The sequence below is a fragment of the Lipophrys pholis genome (genome assembly GCF_963383615.2).
Source record: "Lipophrys pholis genome assembly, chromosome: 6".
Classification (NCBI taxonomy): domain Eukaryota; kingdom Metazoa; phylum Chordata; class Actinopteri; order Blenniiformes; family Blenniidae; genus Lipophrys; species Lipophrys pholis.
Window position 1 is genome coordinate 29,412,816 of NC_137629.1, and position 21,967 is coordinate 29,434,782.

The 21,967-nt window shown below is 41.2% G+C and overlaps 2 protein-coding genes and 1 long non-coding RNA gene across 3 annotated transcripts in view; 1 reads left to right on the forward strand and 2 right to left on the reverse strand.

Annotated features, from left to right (window-relative positions):
• Positions 1-21,967, reverse strand: part of LOC308111195 — an 80,519-nt gene that overhangs the window by 21,936 nt on the left and 36,616 nt on the right. The gene's annotated exons all lie outside the window — the stretch shown is intronic.
• On the reverse strand, positions 2,176-5,771 carry zic6 (zic family member 6; the record flags this gene model as incomplete). The annotated part of the gene is made up of 2 exons (XM_080466407.1): positions 2,176-2,801; positions 4,814-5,771. 2 exons carry the CDS (start codon positions 5,769-5,771, stop codon positions 2,176-2,178), a joined length of 1,584 nt encoding a protein of 527 aa, XP_080322533.1.
• zic3 (zic family member 3 heterotaxy 1 (odd-paired homolog, Drosophila)) lies at positions 13,583-17,074 on the forward strand. Its single transcript, XM_080466141.1, has 3 exons — positions 13,583-14,853; positions 15,634-15,797; positions 16,503-17,074. Exons 1-3 carry the CDS (start codon positions 13,869-13,871, stop codon positions 16,683-16,685), a joined length of 1,332 nt encoding a protein of 443 aa, XP_080322267.1. The 5' UTR covers positions 13,583-13,868; the 3' UTR covers positions 16,686-17,074.

A 21,967-nucleotide genomic window follows, 5' to 3' on the forward strand; every position in this document is an offset into this window, starting at 1 on the left:
CTGACCTCCAGAATTATCAAGCTGTTGCAGTATTTTCCCAAAGAGGCCGAGGACACTTTTTTTTTTTTTTATAACCACATCATCTTTAGTTACTTCTACTACTCGCTTTGAGTCCGTTTTATTTCTTTGGTAGGAACATGTTTGCTAATTTTGGACAAATTCAATGTGTTCTTTGATCCGTGCGACAACACCTCACTGAAGTTTATCCTCTAAAACTGAATTAAACTGAATTCAGGCTCTGTGTTGAGAAAGACAGGCTTCAAACAGAAACCTCCTCAGCTTATTCCTGTACAATAATGACCTGCTTGTTCAAATTTACATTCCAGGAGGTACCAAAACCAAGCAAACATGAACAAATATGTCAGCGAAACTGTAACTTTGGTGGAGTGAAGCAAACATTTACTGTTCCCCCCCCAAAAAAAAAAAGTAAACTAACATTTTTGTTATGACTTTTATCAAAGCACAAATGAAACAGAACGGAACATCTTTTCTCTACAAAAACATTTGCGAGCAGCAAAAACCTGCAAATTTAAAAACACACATCTTGAAATTCTCTGAATGAAAAAAACATTTAGAAAGTGAATATTTTGTTTGTAGTTTAAATAAAGTAATGAAAAAGATTTGAATGTTCAACTGAGTTGTAGTATTTGGACAGGAAAATGTTTCGTAGCAAATTTGTCATTCGGCTTTTTGACCTTGAAAATAACATAATCCAAGGTGTGTGTGTGTGTGTGTGTGTGTGTGTGTGTGTGTGTGTGTGTGTGTGTGTGTGTGTGTGTGTGTGTGTGTGTGTGTGTGTGTGTGTGTGTGTGTGCGTGTGTGCGTGTGTTGGGAAAAGAGAAAGCGAGTGACTGAGCAGACATACAAAGGCACAAAAATCAAATATAAATTCACAAATAACAATAAAAACAATAATAATGGGTTATGAAAACGTCAAACTGACTTGAAGAGGAAGTTGAAAGACATGGCGGGGCCATCACGTGACCTTGTGTCAAATCTGTTTCCAAACATCACAGGCCTTCATTGCTCAGTTTGGAAAATGAAATTCGGAAAGGACCTTTTGTTGTTTGCAACTTTGACCTCATCATTTTGGGTAAGTCACGTCAATTTTACTTCAATTAAAAACTACTTCATGCAGACTATATTATACTGTGCAAACCTGCGAAACACCCGATGCATTCAGGCGATTAACTTGCGTGCAACCTGCAAATATGGCGCACACTACAGATTTTTTTTTAAATTATTATTATTATTTCTTAAGGGGAGGAGTTTGGGTCCATGATGAATGCATTGATTGGGTTCAACCACACACGCCTGATCAAAGAGAATATAGACGCTTTAATAAAATATAAGATACATAATTATGTATACAGTAGGCTTATGTACAGCAGGACTGTATGCTAATTAAACGTTTTATAGTAGCACGAACACTGTGGTTTATACTCACAATAGTCTTACTCTGCACAGAAATATGGAATATACATATAAAGCAGATTACAAGACTACGAATCTTTAATGGAAAAAAAAGGGGGGGTGGGACGAAAAGAGGAACATAATCAAGGGCATTAAAAAACTACTGAGCCCCTCGGTATTTTAATTACAGACAACTTGCGCTCCAGGCCCATCACACAGGCTTGTTAGATCTCAAAATTTCACTTGAGAAAAGCTCTTATAGATACTTATTTCATCTTTCCACACACAAGCCATGAACAATATTTCTATCCATCTGCACATACATTAATTCTAGTTTACATTCAACAAAGAGCTGGCAGAACATTTCCCTTCACTTTCCAATAATATTAATGATAATAATCTAAGTTCGGAGAGCTCAAGGCGCAGATATCCATAAAATCCTCTGTCATGTTTTTGCTTAAGCTATATATTTCATAATGACGCAACACGATGAACAATCAGCAGAATCTGCAGTGTGTAACTGTTCTTACTACCGGAGGGTTTTTTTTAATTTTTTTATATATATATATATATATATAAAGGCCATACGAGCCGAACTCAACCAAGCAGGCCTCACGACAACAAATAAAGCTTGATACATATATGCAAGAAGGTGATCCGAGGACGTCTCACAAAATAGTTGATACGACATTCACAAAGGTACAGAGATACAGCTGAAGGTTTTAAGCGATAAACAAAGTGTGAGTGCGTCCCATCCATGACTCAGAGAGACGGGATGTTGTTACACTGCTTCGGTGGGAAGGAGTCCACGCCGCTGTGGCATGTGTACCATCCATTCACAATACTCTTCTGGAAGGGCGATGTGGGGGAGAAGGTCCTGGAGCTCTGGGCAAATGAGTGACCCGTCTGGCCGCAGGGGTACTGGGAGGACTGGGACCTGTAGCCCCCCCTCTGCAACAACAGCGGGTCCAGGAGGGGCTGTGACCTGTGCGCAGAATAGTCCAAACTGCTGTCAAACGCGTGATGGAAACGTGACCTCGGGGTCGTCTCGTCTCGACTCTCCGGGGACATGGGGACGTCTTGGGTGGAAGTGGGCGGGTGCGTGGGGGTGATTTGGTTTCCAGTGGAGACTCGGGTCGATCTGCCCTCCGCGTCGTGACCCCCGTCCCCGGGAAGCGCGTCGCCGCCTTTGGCGACCTGGGCCTTGTTGCAGTGCAGCTTCATGTGCTTGCGAAGGGAGCTCGGATGGGTGTAACACTTGTCGCAGCCCCTGACCTTGCACATGTAGGGTTTATCGCTGGAGTGCACGTGAGAGTGCTTCTTTCGGTCGCTGCTGTTCGCGAACCTCCGGTTGCAGCCCTCGTACTCGCATTTAAAAGGTTTTTCCCCTGAACGTGCAAAAAAATAATTAAATTAAAATAAAAGAGAGAGAGAGACACACACAAAGAAGTATGTAAATGCTTTTGCGAGATCACGCAAACAGATGTTGGTGCACGTTTAAGTCACCAGGTGTGCGCAAGCATTCAACATTTAGATTAAAAGTGAAGAAATGCGCATTGTGACAACTTGGGTTCCAACTTCCATTCAGTTATCCTGGAAACAGAGCCGCTCTGCAAACCAGATCAACCTAAATATCTTGAAATGTTTAAAATCAAATCTCCTTATTCTGCACAAATCCCCTCTGATTATTACTGAAACTTTGCTGCAGCCCCCGTATGCACTCGCAACAGGTGCGGCCATTTATCTGCGGACTAAACAAGCAAGGCAAAGCGAATAAACCTCCATTGGATTACCCTGCGACACCAATTGCAAAGATTTGTTTAAATTCCGTTATCATAGCATGAATTATGACTATCAAGACGCTAATTGATCTTCTTGGACGAAACTGCCTACAGCTGCTCGCTCCTGTCCCTCTTGCATAAACCCCCCCCCCCCCCCCCCCCCCCACACACACACACACACACAAAGAGAGAGGAAAGCTGGACTCATAAATAAAACTTGAATAGTGTTCGTTAAATCACCACTTTACCTTATAGCATTTTAATAGGTATTGGTCTTTCAAAATAGAAAAAGTAAGTTAGTAGATTTTTTTTAACAAATGCTTAATCAACACACACGCAAGGCATGAAGTGTAACAGCTTGACAAATATTAAGGTTGGGTGTAGTTTCTGTCTGCTTTCATTAGTGAAACGATCAACAATAAAGGGTGTGCCTAATAAATGTATCAGTCCAGCATTTCCCCTTCTTGTGCACATTCACTTCATTGTCACGTTTCAATAGAAACGCGCAATTACGCCTGATGCGTGTACCATAAATCCAAAGAAATGCTAAAAGAAGAATAAAACGAGATAAATTATTTTCACAAGAGGAATTTAATTCTGCGATACTAGGGAGGAAAAAGAAGCAACAAAAAAAGATGAGTTTGTAAAGTGAAATGCATTTTGTGATATCATTTCAGAGTGTTCAGTAAAAGGATGAATGTCAGCCAGAGTAAGGCAAAAGAATTAAATCTTTTTTGAAGTATGACTCATTTTGTTTACACCGACTTGGGTCATCCCTTTACTCACCTTTTTCCTCCCTACTACACCACTCCTGCTACATCACTGTGTGATGTGCTGTGCTGTGCTGGTGTTACTGAGCACAGCAGATGAGTCCCTGGGAGGCAGAGGCAGCGTAACGGCTACGTCACGACTCTCCGGTGTCCCGGCATTTATTTAATAATTTCAGTGAATGAAGTGGGAGAGGCACCCTAACCACAAGGCCTGCTGCTGACTACACGCGTTTGCAACTGTGCTACATCTCATCTGTAGTTCATGGCTGGAGACTTACACATGCTTTTTTCCTGTAGAAACAAAAAATAGAAGAGAAAAGAAACAGCCACTGACGGACACAAGCAGCTGCAGCAGCGCGTAAATCTCTGCGTAAAGACACTTTTGGCAACATTGCAGGCCTAAATAATAATAATAATAATAATAATAATAATAATAATAATAACAATAATAACAATAATAATAATAACAATAATAATAATGATGATGATAATAATAATAATGATGATGATAATAATGATAATAATAACAACAACAATAATAATATAATAATAATAAAAAGGTTGAACACATTGCATTACACATTGAATTATATTTATACTGCTACTGTGATAATATTGAATTAAAATAAATGAATACAATTTAAAACACCTTGTACGAATTTTATTATTATTATTATTATTATCAATAATAATAATAATAATAATTATTATTATTATTATTATTATTGTTATTATTATTATTATTATTATTATTATTATATCATTATCAGCAGCAGCAATGTAAGTATTGCTGATTGTGTTGTTATTGTCATTATTCAAATTTGCATTGCGATACTATTGTTAACTAACCTGTATGAGTCCTCTTGTGGATCTTCAGATTTTCTGATCTTGCAAAAACTTTTTCACAGCCGTGAAATGGGCAGGGAAAGGGCTTTTCCCCTGTGTGGACTCTGACGTGGTTCACCAGCTTGTATTTGGCTTTGAAAGGCTTCCTGTCTCTCGCACAATTCTCCCAGTGACACACATATTCAGAGTGCTCTGGTCCTCCGACATGCTCCACTGTCACATGGGTGACAAGTTCATACATGGTCCCGAAGGCTCTGGAGCAGGGCAGCTTCCCAGCCCCCTCTTGGCCGTCACTCCACTTGCAAACCAGCTCGTGTTTCACTATTTGTTTAGAGCACCTGAAGAAAGCGTCGCCTCCTCCTCGCTGAATAGCCATGTTAAGAGGTTTGTACAGACCCAGGAACTGTGTGACCAGCTGCTGGTTGTTTCCCTTGGGGCTGATGGTCTGGCCATAAGGGTGAGTCCGGGTGAGGAGGTCCCCAGGTAGACCCAGCATCATCTGGCTTCCGAAATCTCGAGATGCGTCCGTGGAGGCGTGGGCCTGCTCCTGATAACTTGTGAAAAAAGTGTGGCTTCTGTTGTCCCTGCAGCCAGGAAAGTCACGATACCTTCCAATCCCGCCATGTTGGTTAGCTCTTGATGCCAGTTGATCAGTGACGGGTGGCATGCCGGCTCCAGAAAGATTGGCTCCAATGATAATGCCCCTAGGGCTGTGCTCTAACCGGTGGCTGTGGTATCCAGAGTCTGAAAAATTGGGAACCGAATGGTCAACATATGCACTGGACCTCGTCTCGGGGTAGTCTCGCAAATTGTGCGAGGGGCAGAGTTTTAAGGAACTGCCAGTGGGGTGTCCCATGTGCTCTCCTGCCAAAGGTGGCAGCACCACGCTGGGTTCAGTATTGCTCTCCCCGGGGTTGACGCAAGAGAGAGGGCAGCCACTAAACCTCGAAAGGCTTGTCATGTTTTGTTGTGAGTTTTGGCTATGAGTTTGCAAAATCAACCAATTCGGCACTCAGGATGCACCTAGAAATTCGGTTCCCATTTTTCCCTTGTTGTGTATCATCTGCATGTGAAATTCTTGGCCGTGAACTTCGCAGAAGTAGGAACCAGACTCGGTTTCGTTAAAGTTGGTGTGAGTCCCATGCCGTTCACTTTGCCCTCTTGATTTGTGGCAATAACCGTGGTAGTAAAAATGCTTCGAAACAGGCCATGGTGCAATATAAAAGCACAGCAGGCAAACCTGCTTTTAAAAAGGGAGCTTTGGGATTGGTTGGAGTGCGCTGTGATTGACAGGCGCTGGGTTTGTTTTAAAAGGGACATGCAGGCGTTCACTGCATGACTCCGTTTTCAAATATCGGAGAGAAAATGCTTTGAAATGTGCCGCGGTACTCCCAAATATTGCTGCCTCTTTAAACTTCAGGCGCCTTCCTATCAGACCTCTTTCCCCAAATGTGCGCGCAGGAGAAAATGTACAGGTTAACGCCGAGCGTCCGCTGGAGTCAAGTGATTAAATGCACACGAAGCAACACAATCGCAACCAATAATGGCTTTTATTTCTCCTGCAATCCTGTCCGAGCAAATGTCCTGCCTTACCAGCATAATAGAGAGAGAGAGAGAGAGAGAGAGAGAGAGAGAGAGAGAGAGAGAGAGAGAGAGAGAGAGAGAGAGAGAGCAGTCCCTGCGTGTCCAGCCCAATTATTGTCAAGATCTGCATTCTAAAAAAATTATTCTTGAATAAATGTAGCCAGTTGTTTGAATTAAATAAAAACACCAACGATCTAATAATCGCACACCACCCCCCTGTAACTACAACAACAAAGTTATTAAAACTCGATTTGAAATGTTGCATACAGTGAGCTGAGCTCCCATTGGTGTAACATTGTGTACATGCTTAATAGAAAGGCACTTTTTGTTTCCTCTCCCCCTGCTGGTCTCACGTCCAAAGAAAATAAAACTTTGATAAAGCAACAAGTACCCCCACAAGACCACAATCCCCCCCGCCCCCCCCCCCCCCCCCAAAAAAAATAAAAGTTATTTCAGACAGATATTTTTTTTGCAGCAGCAGTGTCATTGGAGAGTACAGCAGAACAAGATGTACTATTTTACCTTTGAGCCCGTGTAAGCCATTTCTATACATGAACACTTTCTAATTACGCCTAATAAATTAATAATCTTCAAAAGAGCAGCATGCCTCTTGCAGGCTGGCACAAATGTAAAAATGGTTACATAAAATGTAAATTATGAAACGTGACAAACAGCAGTGGATATAGCCTCGCACTGTTCCAGGGAAACTCTGTTAAACTTTCTTACTTTGGGGTGCTGTGAGGACAGCAGCTTCAAGCTCTGCTTGCTTCTGTCGTGGTGCAGCAAATATTCCTGCACGTCTGCACGCGTTTGACGTGCAGCTTTGCCTCCATCAACACACTTTTTGAGCAACTTTTTTCTATTTTTTTTAATCAAAAGTCAGACTCTTTTATCTGTGAGTTTAATTGAAATCTACACGCCTTTGCATGTTTATAGATTTAAACTGAACCACCCACTCTCTTATTTCCAAAGTCTTGCAGTATTCGGATTTTTTTAGGGCTTTTAAAAATATATAAATAAAATAAATGGAGGGGGGGGGGGGGGGGGGGGGGGGGGTCTTTTGTTATGCTGACGTCACCTGCGCCGGGTCCTAGGCAGAGACAAAGCAAGGGGCCCACTTGACATTAAGTGCTGCAAAATAGCAGACAAGCCCAGAACTGGCCTAATTCCGTCATGATTGTAATGGACGCTCATGTTTGTCAACCTTTAACCTGATGCATTTCCGAAAATGATTGAGGGTTGAAGGCCAATAAACCCGAAAGTTTTGAATCTGTCATGCAGACGGAATAAAGGGGCTGACAGACCTGCGCCCCAAACGACTGCTCGTCCATCTGCAGCGGAAAAAGAGGAAACACAATAAAGAGGACTTTGTAGAATAGGTGGACTTTTATGATTAAACATTGAGTTGTGCGTTGATTCTATGAGCTTGTTCAGGCTCCATTTTTTTATTATAAAAAATAACTGCCACAGCAAGGGACGTGTGCGTAAAAGGCCTATTTGATAACTGCTGATTACTCTGTGATATTCTAGAATGTAGTGTTGAAAGACCAAAATTAATAAGTCCTAATAACTCATTAATTTGCTAAAATGTTGAGTTGGTCTTCTATGTGATCATTACTTAATTAGAATATGGCTTAATAAGGTGCTTTCCATTTTATTTCTATTGTCAGTAAATTCAGTCATAGTAACTAAATCATCTCACAACATATGATGGGTTTTAAATTTATATACCTAAAATCCTGCCAGAAATTACCCAAGGTAAATTGATTTTCTTGTAGAATGGCTTAATTCAAGCATAAATAATAAAATCACAACACAAGAATATATAAAAACCAATTTGAGGACTTGGTTGTGTTACTACGGCAGTAAAGTGTAGCAAAAGAAAACAAACCCATAATAATGCAGCATTTCAAGCTATGCATGAAAATACACAAGACCAGTTTAAATATTTACAGTGGAAAAAATTGCACAATTTTGACATCTGCAGTCTGTCTCAGCCCTGCAGCTTTAGGAGTCTGCTCAAATCTGTTGGTTGCTTGACAAGCCAGACAAAATCCTAGTGACTGTTGGCCACAACATATCACTCCCAACTATCAAAACACCCATGTCAGGGTATGCTCTTTACATCCAGAAGGTCCAAGTCAATCCTTGTACATTGAGTGTGCAGCAAAATGAACAATGAGAGTGCAATGCTAGGAGAAGAATGGAATACGAGTCGAGTGCCAGTTTGAACAGTATACAGCAGGAGAGGACTAAAAATCAGCAATCGCAATGTCCTCAAAGCCAAAACAATAACAACCGACATATTTTTCCCCTTAAATGATGAACCATCTTTGAAAAATTAGGAGCATAAATACCAAACATCGAAGACACATATGATAGCTTTACGTGTGTTTATGTATGTTTATCTGAAAATAAAATAGTCGCAGTTTTTATACAAATCACTTTGGATTTATTGTGGAGATTTATTTCCACTATAATGCGAAACACACATAAAAAAAAAAGCAAGGGCGGAAAGGACAAGGAACAAGAAATTATATCCGAAATCATGTGTGTGTGTGTGTGTGTGTTTTCTTACAACACTGCCTATACTGTATGTGTGTGTACATGTGTTTTTGCATGACAGTGTGTGTTAAAACAACTGCAAGCCTCAGATTATAGTGTACTAAGATATTATAATTGATGAGGGGTGGCAGTGCACAGTCTTGCCATGACTTTGTGAAATTTAGATGAATTAACAGGTTTGGGATGAGTCCATTTGGAGACAGATGCTCCAGTAAATCACAGCAAGAAGTCAATTAGCCCTCTCCATCAGCCATATGAAGGCAAACTCCCAAGCAGCCTTGGTCACCCGAGGCCCGAATGAACAGTGAAACTAAGAAATATGGCAAAATAATGCATTGCACAGGCATAATATCAAACCATATACAGTGTTGAGCCGGCGCTAAATAAAATACAGCAAACATAGCATGACAATACATTTCAATGGCGACAAGCAGAGCACAAACATATACCCAGCACAAAATAATGCAGAATAGCGAATGCAAAAAAGCAGTCATCACATTGCACAATTTCCAGTTCTCCAATAAACTGATTGTTGCCTGAGATGTAACTTATTATGGAGTTAACACCATTACACTTGCACACAATCACTAAATACGTTTTTACACACAATGAATGTGTTCGGAAAAAAAAACAAGTATTTGATTATTTTTTTCAAACATTGCATATTTGGAAACTATGTGGATGCACATGGTGCATGCGTAATGAAGATTGGTGAAAAATATGACATGAAATGGTGATTAATTTAATTCTGAGGTGGAATGAAATCACCGGGTTCCTGGTATGAATGCAGCTACTGCAGGAGCCTGAGCCTTTATGCCGGTGTGGGATCTGCAGACCGTAGGTGAGCTTAGAAAAGTGACATGGAAAATGCCCCTCATTCGGCACACAGAGCAAAATGTAATTTTTGTTATTAAATCAGGAAACATGCACTCTCTTGCTATGCCACATTAAACCACAGCAAATCAAGCAAATTCACTCAACAAAATGTCCATTTAAGCAAAACAGTGAATCACAATATAATTCATGTAACTGTGCCTCTGGGATAAGGTGATCCCTTTTTTTCCCCCTATTTAAACTAAAAACCTGAAAAACACTTGCCTACACAGTAAGTACTTAATACATGTAGTTTATATCAGGCTGTGGTTGTTCTATTGTTGTCTGGAAATAGAGATTTCACTTTTGTCTGGTCGTTATTGAGTTTAGTTAAAGCCCACCAACTCAGAAGCAGTGGCCTGAGCCAGCTAAACATAGTGTGGGCCAGACAACATGGACTAAAAAAAAAAATGACTCAACTGCTTGAAAACAAAAAAAAAAAGAGAAGAAAAAACACACTGGGCTGCTGCTATAGGCCAATTTGTTTATATAAGAAAACAATTATCATGCATCCAGGTCATTTACAAATCATGTACTGAAATAAACTTTACAGCTGCTGATTCTTCTCGGCTAGTAAAAAAAAAAATAAAAAATGTATAAATGTGAGTTGTTTACCATTTAGGCTGAAGGCTATGTTCTGCTCTTTTCCAACAGCATGGGCCTACTGTCAGAGAGGTATGCACACTAAAATATTCTGATATTTTAAGGTGACGCGCATGCTCAGTTAGAAGAAGATTATGTTATAACCAATGGGCTATCCCAACGTCTGTGAGGTAATCCCAGCAGAGGAAACTAAATAATCAAAGCATACATACTGCAGTAGTGCAGCATAACCTGATACAATTTAGCAATTTACATCACAGATATGTTTAGATTATTTTGAGAGATTTATTAACAGTAACTACCAAATAATAAATATAGATTTAAACTAATGCATGTTTATTCTGTATCGTGTGCATTTAAATGTGAAATCAAATGTACAAAATTGTGTAAAATCCAAACTTATGGAGCAATAGTTAAATGCTATAGTTATTGTTTTTGACGTGGAAATGTTGGGAGGGGGGGGGGGGTACACGCTCGAGGAGTGGTGATAGATATTTCGGGGGGAAATAGCTGCTGTGTGTGAGAAAAACAGTGTGTGTTGAAAAGATTAAAAAAAAAAGCCCTAGAAGGTCTTCAAAGTTAAATTTCCACCTCATTTAAAGACCTATTTGTTATTGTCCAGTACAAAAAAATAAATAAAAATTACTAGTGCGCCAGGCCACGTTTCTCTTTATAGGCATTAAGATGCACATAAAAAGGTCACACAATAAAAAATAAAAAAAACTAAGGAAACAAAATCAAAGAATATAATAATAGCTTTATGTTTGATTCGGTGAGAGAATTAATAATTAGAAAATGAGTGTCTGAAGTCCCCGCTTTTCAAATTCCCCATTTGTAGATTTAAATAATTAAATAATGAAATATTAAATGAATGCCAGTAGCCCCATACCACAGGAGCTCTGCAGTGGTTTTAAATTTAACGCTCAGCAACAGTTGCTTTACATTAGGGCCTCGGTTGACGACAGCTCCCTCTTTTCTCAGCAAGAGCTCAGTGCCTACGCTGCTCCTCACGTCGCTCACAAACATTTGTGACTCATCTAAACCAACTTGCTTCCTTATTCCATGGTGGTGTAAATTAAAAAAAATAATAAATAAACTGCCCATGACCACACAAAGTTTCTGAAGCCTTCGCGTTTCCACAAGCCACAGTACAATATTGAGAGAATACAGAAAATCTTGTACTGGATACTTGTCACTTGCGAAAGTTCAAAAAGATAGCAATAAATTTCACTTTTCAAGTGCACGCGCCTGGCTGTGAGGGCTCATTTTGTCTTTGTGTGTGTGTGTGTGTGTGTGTGTGTGTGTGTGTGTGTGTGTGTGTGTGTGTGTGTGTGTGTGTGTGTGTGTGTGTGTGTGTGTGTTCATGCACGTGCAAACTGTGCAGTGTGAGTGTGTGAGAACGAATGGGGGGAGTAAACTGTGAGGATGTGTGCGTGTGTATGAGAGAGAGAGAGAGAGAGAGAGAGAGAGAGAGAGAGAGAGAGAGAGAGAGAGAGAGAGGGACGAAAACTAAAGAGAAGGAGGGAGGGATAGAGAGAGAGGCACAGAAACAGGGAAAGGGCGAGAGAGAGAGAGCGAGAGAGAGAGAGAGAGAGAGAGAGAGAGAGAGAGAGAGAGATGTAGCCGCTCACGGAGGAAAAATATGAAGTGAATCTCACTCCCCGTTCTGCTCGGAGATAAGTTGTTGAGGTTGTGCACAAAAAGCGCAAGTGTTGCACTAGTGTGTGCGACGGTCATAAAAAAACAGAGGTATGCGGAAACTCGCAACAATTAAATTAACATATGAGTAACAGGCCTAAACACCGAGCAGCCGAGGTTCACTTCAAGAAAACCAACTCCTCCACAAGGCTAAACAGGGTAATAAACTGTAGATTTACGCACTTTTACGCACGGCATGCTGTTCACGCAGGCCTCCCCGCCTTCAAGCACAGAAACACGACAGATAAGTAAGAAAACTCACCTTGTCAATCTACAACTCTTTCTCCACGAAATGTTCTGAGAGTGAATGCGGTGGGATGAGGGTGAGAGCAAAATGAAGGACTGATTTGATTTTTTTTTTTTTTTTTTTTTTTTTTTTTTGTGGGTCCAGATCCCTAAAATAAAGAATGTGAGCTCCTTCCTGGGACAGATTGAGGGGGAAAGGATGTGAAAGGCTTGGAGTTAAAAAGCGCCGCTTGAAGCACTCAGCGCGTCTCTGAACTTGATCAGATTTTATGTGTCCTGCAGCGAGTCAGCGGCAGCCCTGTGAAACTTGCTCAATGGCACGAATTTTTTGGCTGAGCGAAAGAAGAAAAAAAAAATCTCAGGATATTACAATTACTGCCATCTTTCTTTCTGTCTTTTATTCCTCCGTCTTACACCCTATAGAGCTTTTGCACAAAAAAAAAAAAAAAAAAATACCCCCTCCCCTTTCAAGCGGCTTCAAGAAAGGCACATTTTGGAGCTGCGCCAAGTACATTCAAGTTTTCAGTTAATAAGAGCCAAACTGGTCAAATGAAAGAGAAAAATAAAAGATAAGTCAATGATATGGAGTGATGCATTAGATAGATGGATAGATAGATGGATAGATAGATAGATAGATAGATAGATAGATAGATAGATAGATAGATAGATAGATAGATAGATAGATAGATAGATAGATAGATAGATAGATAGATAGATAGATAGATAGATAGATAGATAGATAGAAGTTTGAAAAAAGTGTTTTTTTAACTAATAGATGCATTATTACTGCCTGAAAACAGCCACTGTCAATGAAATCACAAAAGTGTTCCAGTGCTGTTTAGCAGCAATGTTTCCAAGTATTCAAAACTGCATCTGCAATGTTTAGACCGTATTCACAACACTGCTCGGGGAGTTTCCTTGAGTGGTTTGAATATGTAAGATTCGCAGTGCACGCTACACATGTACGATGTGCGCCCCAAGTGTTCCGTTATACCTGCAAAATAATGTCGGTAAGAACCAATCAAATGAAACCAATTGAGACGACCTGCCATCTTCAATACCAAACCGTGCCAATCACCAGAAATCTAGCCAATTAACACCCTCCCTGGCAGTCACGTGTGAAGAGGGTAGCCGCGCGCGGATTGGCTGTCGTAGCACTGCCTCCCGAGTTCATTTATGTTCAGGGAGTGAGTGATTGACTTTATCAGTCCAAGGACATCATCCGCTTGGTAAGGGGGGGAAGTTTGATCCTCTTTCTCACGGATCGCAGTCAACGGGAGTTTTTTTTCTCTCCCAACTCTTTTACATAGGATTTTTCCCCGTTTTGGCTTGGCTTGTTTTTTTTTTTTTTTTTTTAAATTTCAGGATTTCTTTCGTAAGCAACGTGGTAAATCTCGGCGCAGTGTCTGCAGCTTGCGCGCTCCGCTAAACTGGATTTTAATTTTATTTTCTTGTTTTCTTCCCGACTCCTAAGTTTGCTTTCAAGCTCATGACTATGCTTCTTGATAGCGGTCCGCAGTTTGCATCTTTAGGAGTGGGGGGTTTCGGGACACCACGGCACCACGAAATCGGGAACAGAGACCCGGGTCTGGGACTGAATCCCTTCACTGATTCCTCCCACTCCGCAGCTTTCAAAATCAGCCCGGTGGCTCACGATATCGCTTCCAGCCAGACGTCAGCGTTCACCCCGCAAGCCACTGGATATGCACTGGGACACTCGCACGGCGGGCAGGTGGGCTCGTACGGCGGGGGAGCGTTCAATTCAACACGGGACTTTCTCTTCCGGAACCGGGGTGTTGGAGAGTCCAGCGCGCCGAGCGCGCAGCATGGGATCTTTGCAGCGTCGGCGGGGAGCCTCCACGGGCCGCCCGGGATCACCGATAACCCCGGACATTTGTTGTTTCCAGGACTTCACGACCAGGGAGTGAGCCACGCGTCATCAGGTGGACATGTGGTTAACAGCCAGATGCATCTGGGCTTACGCGGGGACATTTTTGGAAGACCCGATCCCTACCGTCCGGTGGCAAGTCCTCGGACGGACCCCTACGGGGCTCAGCTGCACAACTACAACCACCCTATCAATATGAACATGGGAATGAATGTGCCGACACACCACGGTCCAGGGGCCTTCTTTAGATACATGAGGCAACCGATTAAGCAAGAATTGTCCTGCAAATGGATAGACGAGAACCAGATGAACAGACCCAAAAAGACTTGCGACAGGACTTTCAGCACCATGCACGAAATGGTCACTCATGTGTCCATGGAGCACGTCGGCGGCCCCGAGCAGAGCAACCACATCTGCTACTGGGAGGACTGCCCGAGAGAGGGGAAATCTTTTAAGGCCAAGTACAAACTCGTCAACCACATCCGCGTGCACACGGGCGAAAAACCGTTCCCATGCCCGTTCCCCGGATGTGGGAAAATATTTGCCAGGTCGGAAAATTTGAAAATCCACAAAAGAACACATACAGGTAGGCACCAACGATATCAACGCATGGCGTAAAATAGCATTTCAAAAAAAGAAGACTTAGAAACGCAAAGTGTATAATAGGCATTTCAGGGTGATTCAAAATAGAATTGAATGTTGTTGTTTTTTTATTGTTTAGGAACCCTTTGAAAACTTGGTCCCACGCTCAGTACACCGAGCTGAGCCAAAATAGTTGTCTGTGTAGTTTCTTTGTTAATTATTTTTGAATCCACGAATTGGTTCTATGTTGACTCAAGTAAGAAGTGCACACTGTTAAACAACTTTGTGTTGGAGCTAATTCCGGATCACTGTATGCCAAAAAGTTTTCTGTGGTTTTTTTTTTAAGGCACTTGAGCCACTTCACAAAGTTTTTTGCTCATTAGTTTGAATAGGACTGACCGCGGAGTCGCTTGCTTTTCTATGTTCGTCTCAAACAATTACAATTAACCGATTTGTGCCTAGTCTTATACTCGTAGTCCATTTTCAGTCATTGCATGATGCAGAATGCCCTGTTGATCCTGTGTTTACTATAGGTGCGCTGATGCACAGGGCAGGCCAGTAGTAGCATGAAGGAACAGGCCTCTTGAATAAATAAAGCCTGACAGAGCAGTGCGTAGTAGTGAAGCTGTATCCATGCCGAGTCGAAAATGTAGGTTACTCTGTTATATAATAGGCTGCAGACAATTTACGTCGCCGTGCTCTGGGCTTACAGGTGGTGTTACAATGGGAGTTGTTTTGTTGCGGGGCCACTGGGCTAATTCACGATGTGTATTTAATCCTGCAGGTGAGAAGCCGTTTAAGTGTGAATTTGATGGCTGTGACAGACGCTTCGCCAACAGCAGCGACAGGAAAAAGCACATGCATGTGCACACATCAGACAAGCCATACATCTGCAAAGTGTGCGACAAGTCATACACACACCCCAGCTCTCTCAGGAAACACATGAAGGTAATTAACGTCTTCATTACTCCTTAAACACATTAACACACACACACACACACACACACACACACACACACACACACACACACACACACACACACACACACACACACACACACACACACACACACACACACACACACACACACACACACACACACACACACAACGCGCCCCCTCCTCCTCCACAGTAAGTATCACAACTTAAGGCATTTCTTCAAATGTTACAACACTGTCAAGACCCTCCTAAACCTAAAAAAAAAATAAAAAAATAAAAAATACAGAGTGGCTATTAGTCTTTCAGTGGCACATAAATCTTGGTTGTGTTTAACAGCTGAAATATTAAATGACCTGTGAATATCTGAGTCTTTTGCTGTGCGTAATTTTTCCAAATAGTGTGCTGCTGACATGGATTTTTTTTTAATTACATTTTACGCACCCCCCAAAAAAATATATAAATATGTGCTGTGAAAATGTTGTAGCTTCTAAGTTATGTCGCCTATTTCACGATTTGCAGTGGGTTCACTGCCACACTCACTGCCATACTTGGCCTTATACAACCCGAGGTTTCACCCGGATTTAGGTTCACTATCCCACTGTGGAGACGCATCGAGTCAGAGGGCTGCTGTAGCATTTCTCAATCTCATCCCCACATCGTTTATTCTCATCTTTGTTTATTTGTTTTTTTGTTTTTTTTGCATTCTTTTGCAGGTACACGAGTCTCAAGGATCCGAGTCGTCTCCAGCAGCCAGCTCTGGATACGAGTCGTCCACACCGCCAGTGTTGGTCTCAGCCAGCACAGAGGACCCGACAAAAACACCGCCGTCAGCCGTGCAAAACACGTCTGGACACAGCGAAGGACTGGCACCCAACTTTAATGAATGGTACGTTTGAAGGCAGAAGAGCAAAGCCAATGTGGACCAAGGGGGACGAGGATACAACCTTAAAAAAAACATACAAAAGAAAAACCAACAACAAAACGATTTCTTCTCTTTTCACACACACACACACACACACACACACACACACACACACACACACACACACACACACACACACACACACACACACACACACACACACACACACACACACACACACACACACACACACACACACACACATTGATATATAGGTTTGGGACAACAGGAGACGAGAGCAAAAGCCAGCACCGAGCAGGCCACGTCGGTTCTCAGGAACACGAAAATTTGACATTTATTCCGCAGTTTTGGAGGAAATCAAACAGATCCTGAATAAATTACAAAAAAAAACAAAAAAAAAAACGTAATACTTTCTCAGTATAAATAAATGTTTTTTTATCTTTTAGTTTACAGATTTCAGAAAAAAAATTGTTTTATTTTTCATTTTATGTATTTTCTCAAATTTTTATTTAAAAAAAGAATTAAAAAGGAAGATTATTTCACGCTGTTTTATATGACGGTGACGCGCTATTGTCGCCTCTCCAACTGATTGTTGAAACTTCAGACAGTCTTAAGAAACGTGCCAAAGTCTTTGTCATGAACTTGAACACAGAAAAAAAAAAATCATAAATAAATATTATACTCGTGAATGTATTTCCTTGTTTGATGGGGTCGAATCTGTTGTCAAAGTCCGTTTTCAGGTGGAGAAATGTGGTATTAGGTTACGATTGTTACCGTTAAATATAACGTTGCCTTTTGTTAATACCGTTGTAAATACATATCCATGATGCCATATTTATCAATTTGTAATTTAATTATGGGTATAAGTTCTGAAACTTAAATGATATTTATGGAAATGTTTTCTAACAAGAACTGTACAGTTTTGGTCATAACCAGCTTAACATTGAACAAATGATAAACTCTAAAGCTCCAACATCACGATTGTATCCTTCTGTTTTTGTTTTTGTTTTCTTTTCTTTCTTTTTAACCAATAGGCCTACATGTGTCTTATTTGGATCTAAGAAATCATCTATATGAATATTATGGATTTGTCTATATATAATGCAGATATTTCCGTCACTTTTATTTTCTTTATGAGACCATTGACATGTAAAATCATTGACTTTGTAGAACTGAGTTCAGTTGAGCTGAGAGACTATAAAAGGTTTCTGTTGATATCTTTATTTTTGGTTAAATTTAAAACTTTTTTTGTGTATTTTACTTTCATAGGATCAGAAATAGATGTCAATCCTTAGCATAAACTCAGTATTGGAAAGAAAAAAAAAAAAAAGAAGAAAAAAAAAAGAAACCCATCAGCCTATTGCACTCCTGTAGGCTACAGGTCTTAGATGAGTGTGCGAAGTTCATGATTTCCAAAACAAGGTGACAGTATTTTGAGTATTTCAAAATTGGGGTCAAGCGCCCAAATATATGCGCCAGTATGGCAGTCTTTATAGTTCCAGCAATGTCTTTGTGCAAGTATGTTTAAATGTGTGCATCGGCAACAATGGAACTGTCACAACACAGTATCTTCAAAAATAAAAAAAGTTTTTTGTCTGTCAGCTTGCATTGTTTTAAATGTAAATCTTCTGTGATACTAAGCGTGTTATTTGTTGTGGTGTTGCATATAGAGCAGTTTGATTACACATTTGCTTGTTTTGTGTGAATAACTTGTCAAGATGACATTTTTGTGTTTGACTAAATTTAGTAGAAGGAATTCTAGATCTACTATGTGGGTTGGGGGAGAATACGTTCAGTGGCAAAAAGAGTTACAGCATTGCATTGTAACCTATTCTCAAGAATTAAATATTATGCATACACAAAGTATATTGTACTCATCTGAGAACAATTTCAGACCACCAGCACTACTTTTAAAATAAAATGTAAAAAAAAATGGTACCTCTTGACAGTGATATATGAAATAAGTTTATTTAAATAATTTAAGGAATATATGTTTTATATGCTATTTTCTATACCTTAATTTAAAAGAAGTACTTTTTCTTATTCCCACCACTTTTCTGCCCCATGTCCAGAGGTCAGAGAAAAATATCTGATGTATAAACACAGCTAGAATGTGATGTTGTAACACTTTGTGGGAGAAATGGGTCACACTCCAAGTTATTCCTGAAGAGCAAAAATGTTTTACTGATGAACTGTGTCACTGTGCCACATCAAGGCGGAACCATGTTACAACAGCAGGCCTATGCGTTTAGCATATTTAGCTACCAGAGTCAAACGTTCCTTGTACTTTTTAGGCTACTGTATGTTGGTTGATTTGTTTTTACCAACTATTTATGAAGAAATGTGAACGGGAATTTTGACTGAAATTAAAAACAACAATATGAAAAAGCGACTTTCAGACTGCTACGTTGATTATTATGATCACCATGTTGCCCTGCACCCTGCATGTTACGCATATAGTCGACACTTTGCCATGCTGTTTGTATCAGGCTAGTAGGAGTCACTTGAACTTGACACTGATTAAGGCGCCATCTTAGTATGTTGGCTGTGCGTGTGTATGTGTGTATGTGTGTGTGTGTGCGCGCGCCTTGAGTGGGAATAGGGAGCAAGTTAGAGAGCCACTTCTTGGCAGTGCGCAGGGGGTTCACTGGGGGTGGTGGACATCCGTTTATGGCTGTACGGAGGTTTGCACATGTGAAGTCTTTTCTTTTTTTTCTCCCCCTCTTCATCTCAATGAATCTTGGAAGTAATAAAAAAATAGATCCCCTCAAGAAATAATAAAGCTAACGTGCAGACTGGAAGACGGGCAACTGAGGACACTGTGTGACCGTGAAAGTGGAGTGGGATGCGATGCCAAAAGTGGCACTGCCTCAGCGTCTCCCACTACCCGATTAACAAGGCACCGCTACATAAAAACAACCAAAGGAGTTACCACACATCAATGGGCACCATAATAAGCATTTAAATGGCGAAAGAAATCCCTCTAAATCACAACAAGAGCTAATGCACAGGCCTGATTTCTGGAGTAATATACTGGCTGTTCATCCAGGGTTTTGGTGTCGCAGTACTGGAGAAAAACAACATAGGGGGCTGTTTAAAACGACTGATGTGAATACTGCACTGCCTTACCTCTCAGTAAGGCAGAGGAGTGTTTCTGTGTCAACCCCCACTCTTTCTAACCTCCAATATCCTTCAAGTATAAACAGATTTAGGAATTGATTCAAATTCTTTTTTTTTTCATACTTTGCGCAAGCGCACCTCTTGTATTCCGTTAGATTTCGTTTCTTTTCACCCCCTCCTCCCCCGCATTCCCCCTTAGCCTCCCCATCCCTCCCCCTTTCCCTTCTCTCCCTCCCTTCTCGACTCGTCTAGTCGCACATTTCAAGTTCCTCCTCTCAGACACCGTGACGTCAAATAGCCGAGACCCGGCGATCACATGAAGGCTGCATTTTTACGCACAGATTTGGGATGTGTTAAAGGGAGAGATGGCTGCGCTCCCACATACAGCAGGTGATCATCACGGAAGAAGGAGGGGGAAAAAACGCGATCGTGACATAAATAAAACCTCCAGTGTGTTCACATTTAAAAGTGAAATCACTTCAGGAAAAAAATCATCATACGCTATATTTATATGTATTTAGGTCAACGGTGTGTGGCTCTAGTGTGACTCTGCCAGTGAAATGCAAAAAAAAATAAAAAATGCTCTATGCATTTTATGCTGACGATGAATGCAAGTCATCCTTTGCAGAATATATCAGGGACCAGAGCAGGCAATTCACTCGAGAATGAAAAAAAACAAAAACATGAAAGGATCCTTTTCTTGTGGATTCTCAATGGATTAGAAAGCAGTGACGGTCACGTGGATGCAGTGGTGTGAAGACCAGCGGCTGTAACACAACAATGTTCCACTGCAGCGCCCATTCATCTCCAAGTTATTTTATGGATCGCTATACGGGGCTGCGGTGCTTGGATCCGGGGGATGGCAGCTGACTGCTGGCAGCGCGCTCCAGCTTATCTCCTCTCTGTCTTCGGTGTTTCAGGACGGGGTGGTTGGGGGGGTGGGGGTCTGAAATCCACTTCTGGCGCTCGTGAACGCGCCGCCGAAGTTTATAGTAGGATTCATTGGTCAACTAACTACAACCGAGTTACCGTCCGCTGTCTCCTCAGACGCAGAGTATTTGCTGGCTAAGCGGGAGAGCGCGCTCTAAGAGGATAAACTGGCACAAACAGGTCCCCAACGCCTTTTGTCACGCGACGGAGGCTGGGATCTTAACCAATCCTGTGGCTAATTTATCACCAATTAATAATTTAAACAACATTCACAGACTTCAACTTGATAATTACAACTGATACGTAAATAAACCTACAAATATTAGGCAGTTTATAAAGACACAAGGCTTTATCTGGCACCGATGAGCTTTATAGTGCGACGCAGTGTTTGGCTTTGCTCAAAGGCACTTCAGAATCTGAGAAATTTTCACGTGGGCAAACTCACATACTACATTTGCACGTGACCGCACTGTCAGCTCCTCGATCATCCCAAAACATCATCCAAGTACTGTGCTGCATTAATGCCGTTGTGCAAGGCACGCACTTATTATGAATGACTTCAGTTATTTGAGAATGTGAACGGATGTGTCTGTGACGAACAAGCACTGCAGATGTGTGTGTCTTTTAATCACGATGTGAATCAACAAACACACCTTGCGGCAATTACTGCCTGAAACACGACAAATCTCTAACATCACAAGTAAAATATGGCTGGCTAAACAAATAACTCTATAGACTTTAACATACATGTGATAATTAACCGAGGGCCTTCATTTGCTCGGAAGTTGAAGTGCTCCCCAATTACAGATGCTTATTTCACCTCCAGCAGCGTGTTGAATATGCATTCAGAAAATACCTTAATCCACCGCCTGTCTTTAGGTGTTTCGTGGCTTTTGTGATGCAAACTGATTAACACAATGGCTTTGTGTTTGAGTTCAATTAATCTTCAAATAGCTCATAAAAGACATTTACATCCCCCATCATAACCCTGTAGGCTGCAGGCGCTTTTTCTGATGAACAGATGAGAGAGAGTGGTCGGCCGGCCTCATCTAAAAATATAAAGTTACTCGTGGTGTTTAATTCCCAAAGTGTTCATGCTTTCACAGCAATAAGCCCTATAAGAGGCGCAGCAGATAGGGAGATTACTCAAAATCATTGTTTCAACCTTGCTACCCCAGATAGTGCCCAAACGTGCCTAATAAATAAAGTACCAAGGGGGCTTCGCTATCAGATCCAAAATAAATT